The sequence below is a fragment of the Kryptolebias marmoratus genome, linkage group LG3 (genome assembly GCF_001649575.2).
Source record: "Kryptolebias marmoratus isolate JLee-2015 linkage group LG3, ASM164957v2, whole genome shotgun sequence".
In the NCBI taxonomy this organism is placed as follows: Eukaryota; Metazoa; Chordata; class Actinopteri; order Cyprinodontiformes; family Rivulidae; genus Kryptolebias; species Kryptolebias marmoratus.
This window is the reverse complement of record NC_051432.1, coordinates 29490746-29491769: the sequence shown is the minus strand read 5'-3', so window position 1 is coordinate 29491769 and position 1024 is coordinate 29490746. Positions and strand designations below refer to the sequence as shown.

Here is a 1024-nt window from a genome sequence, read left to right as displayed (position 1 = left end):
AGTCCTTAGTTTGAGACTTCAGAAACCCTCAGCTGACTCTCGGCAGTGAAACAGGAAGTCTGAACTGTACAAATATTTCTGACATGATGACCTCTTACAGTAACAGATGTTATCATTCAGGTCAAACATGTCCTGCAGGACATCACAACACGTCTTCTCCAGGTGTTTCTGTCTCACATCTGCTGCAGTTTCACACAGAAACAGATTTAAACTCGTTTTCAAAGAGGAAATCGTCCCGCAGGGACCCTGAGCTCCTGAAACGCAGACAGATGCACGCGTTGCAGAGCCGCAGTGAGGAGTGATAAAAACATCTAAATCTGAACTAAAACTGGAGCTCAGGGTCAATCCGACCCAGAGACTGAAGGTCCTCCTCAGAGAAACGTTCTCCTCTGACATATTTAAAATGAAGCAGATATCCCCACCTGGTGGAGCTACGTTAAGGTAGTTTTGACACAAACTTCTCCTCGTCTGTCCGGTACCTGTTTGGGGTCGGTGGGTCCAGCCGGTGACGTCAGATCTACGGTGACAGGTCCGTCGTTCTGAATGTGGACCTGCATGAAGGCTCCAAACTCCCCGTCTAAAAATATACAATAAAAACACAAATTAACTAAATAAACTACAAGCTGACGGGTCCTAAAGCAGCTCCAACATCCGAGATGTGACAGAGACAGACTCTTATTTTGAAACTCCAGGTTTAACTCCTAATGAACTCTTAGGTTCTTTTATTTAAATGTTAAACAACAAATCTGACGTCATCCTGGCGGCACGACACCAACGAGGAAATCAGGAACGCCGACCGGAGGAAGAGTCGAGGGGAAGACGCAAAGCAGCCTACCTGACCTCACCTGGACAGTTCCTGTCCACACTGTGGACTGTCTTCACCGTGTTGGACTGGAGTCCCACACAAGCTGCCGTCCTTTCAGCCCTGAGTGACAGCCGCCGGTGAGGACAGCTGCAGGTGAGGACAGCTGCAGGTGAGGACAGCTGCAGGTGAGGACAGCTGCAGGTGAGGACAGCTGCAGGT

The 1024-nt window shown here is 48.9% G+C and overlaps 1 protein-coding gene across 2 annotated transcripts in view; it reads right to left on the bottom strand.

The window, feature by feature from the left end:
• Positions 1-1024, bottom strand: part of dtd1 (D-aminoacyl-tRNA deacylase 1) — an 18541-nt gene that overhangs the window by 12117 nt on the left and 5400 nt on the right. The window contains exon 5 of one of the 2 annotated variants that reach the window (XM_037974567.1): positions 480-577. The exons of the other annotated variant lie outside the window; for it this stretch is intronic. Within the exon in view, the coding sequence (XP_037830495.1) occupies positions 480-577 (98 nt within the window). The remainder of the gene's footprint in view (positions 1-479; positions 578-1024) is intronic. 2 annotated transcript variants of the gene reach the window in all.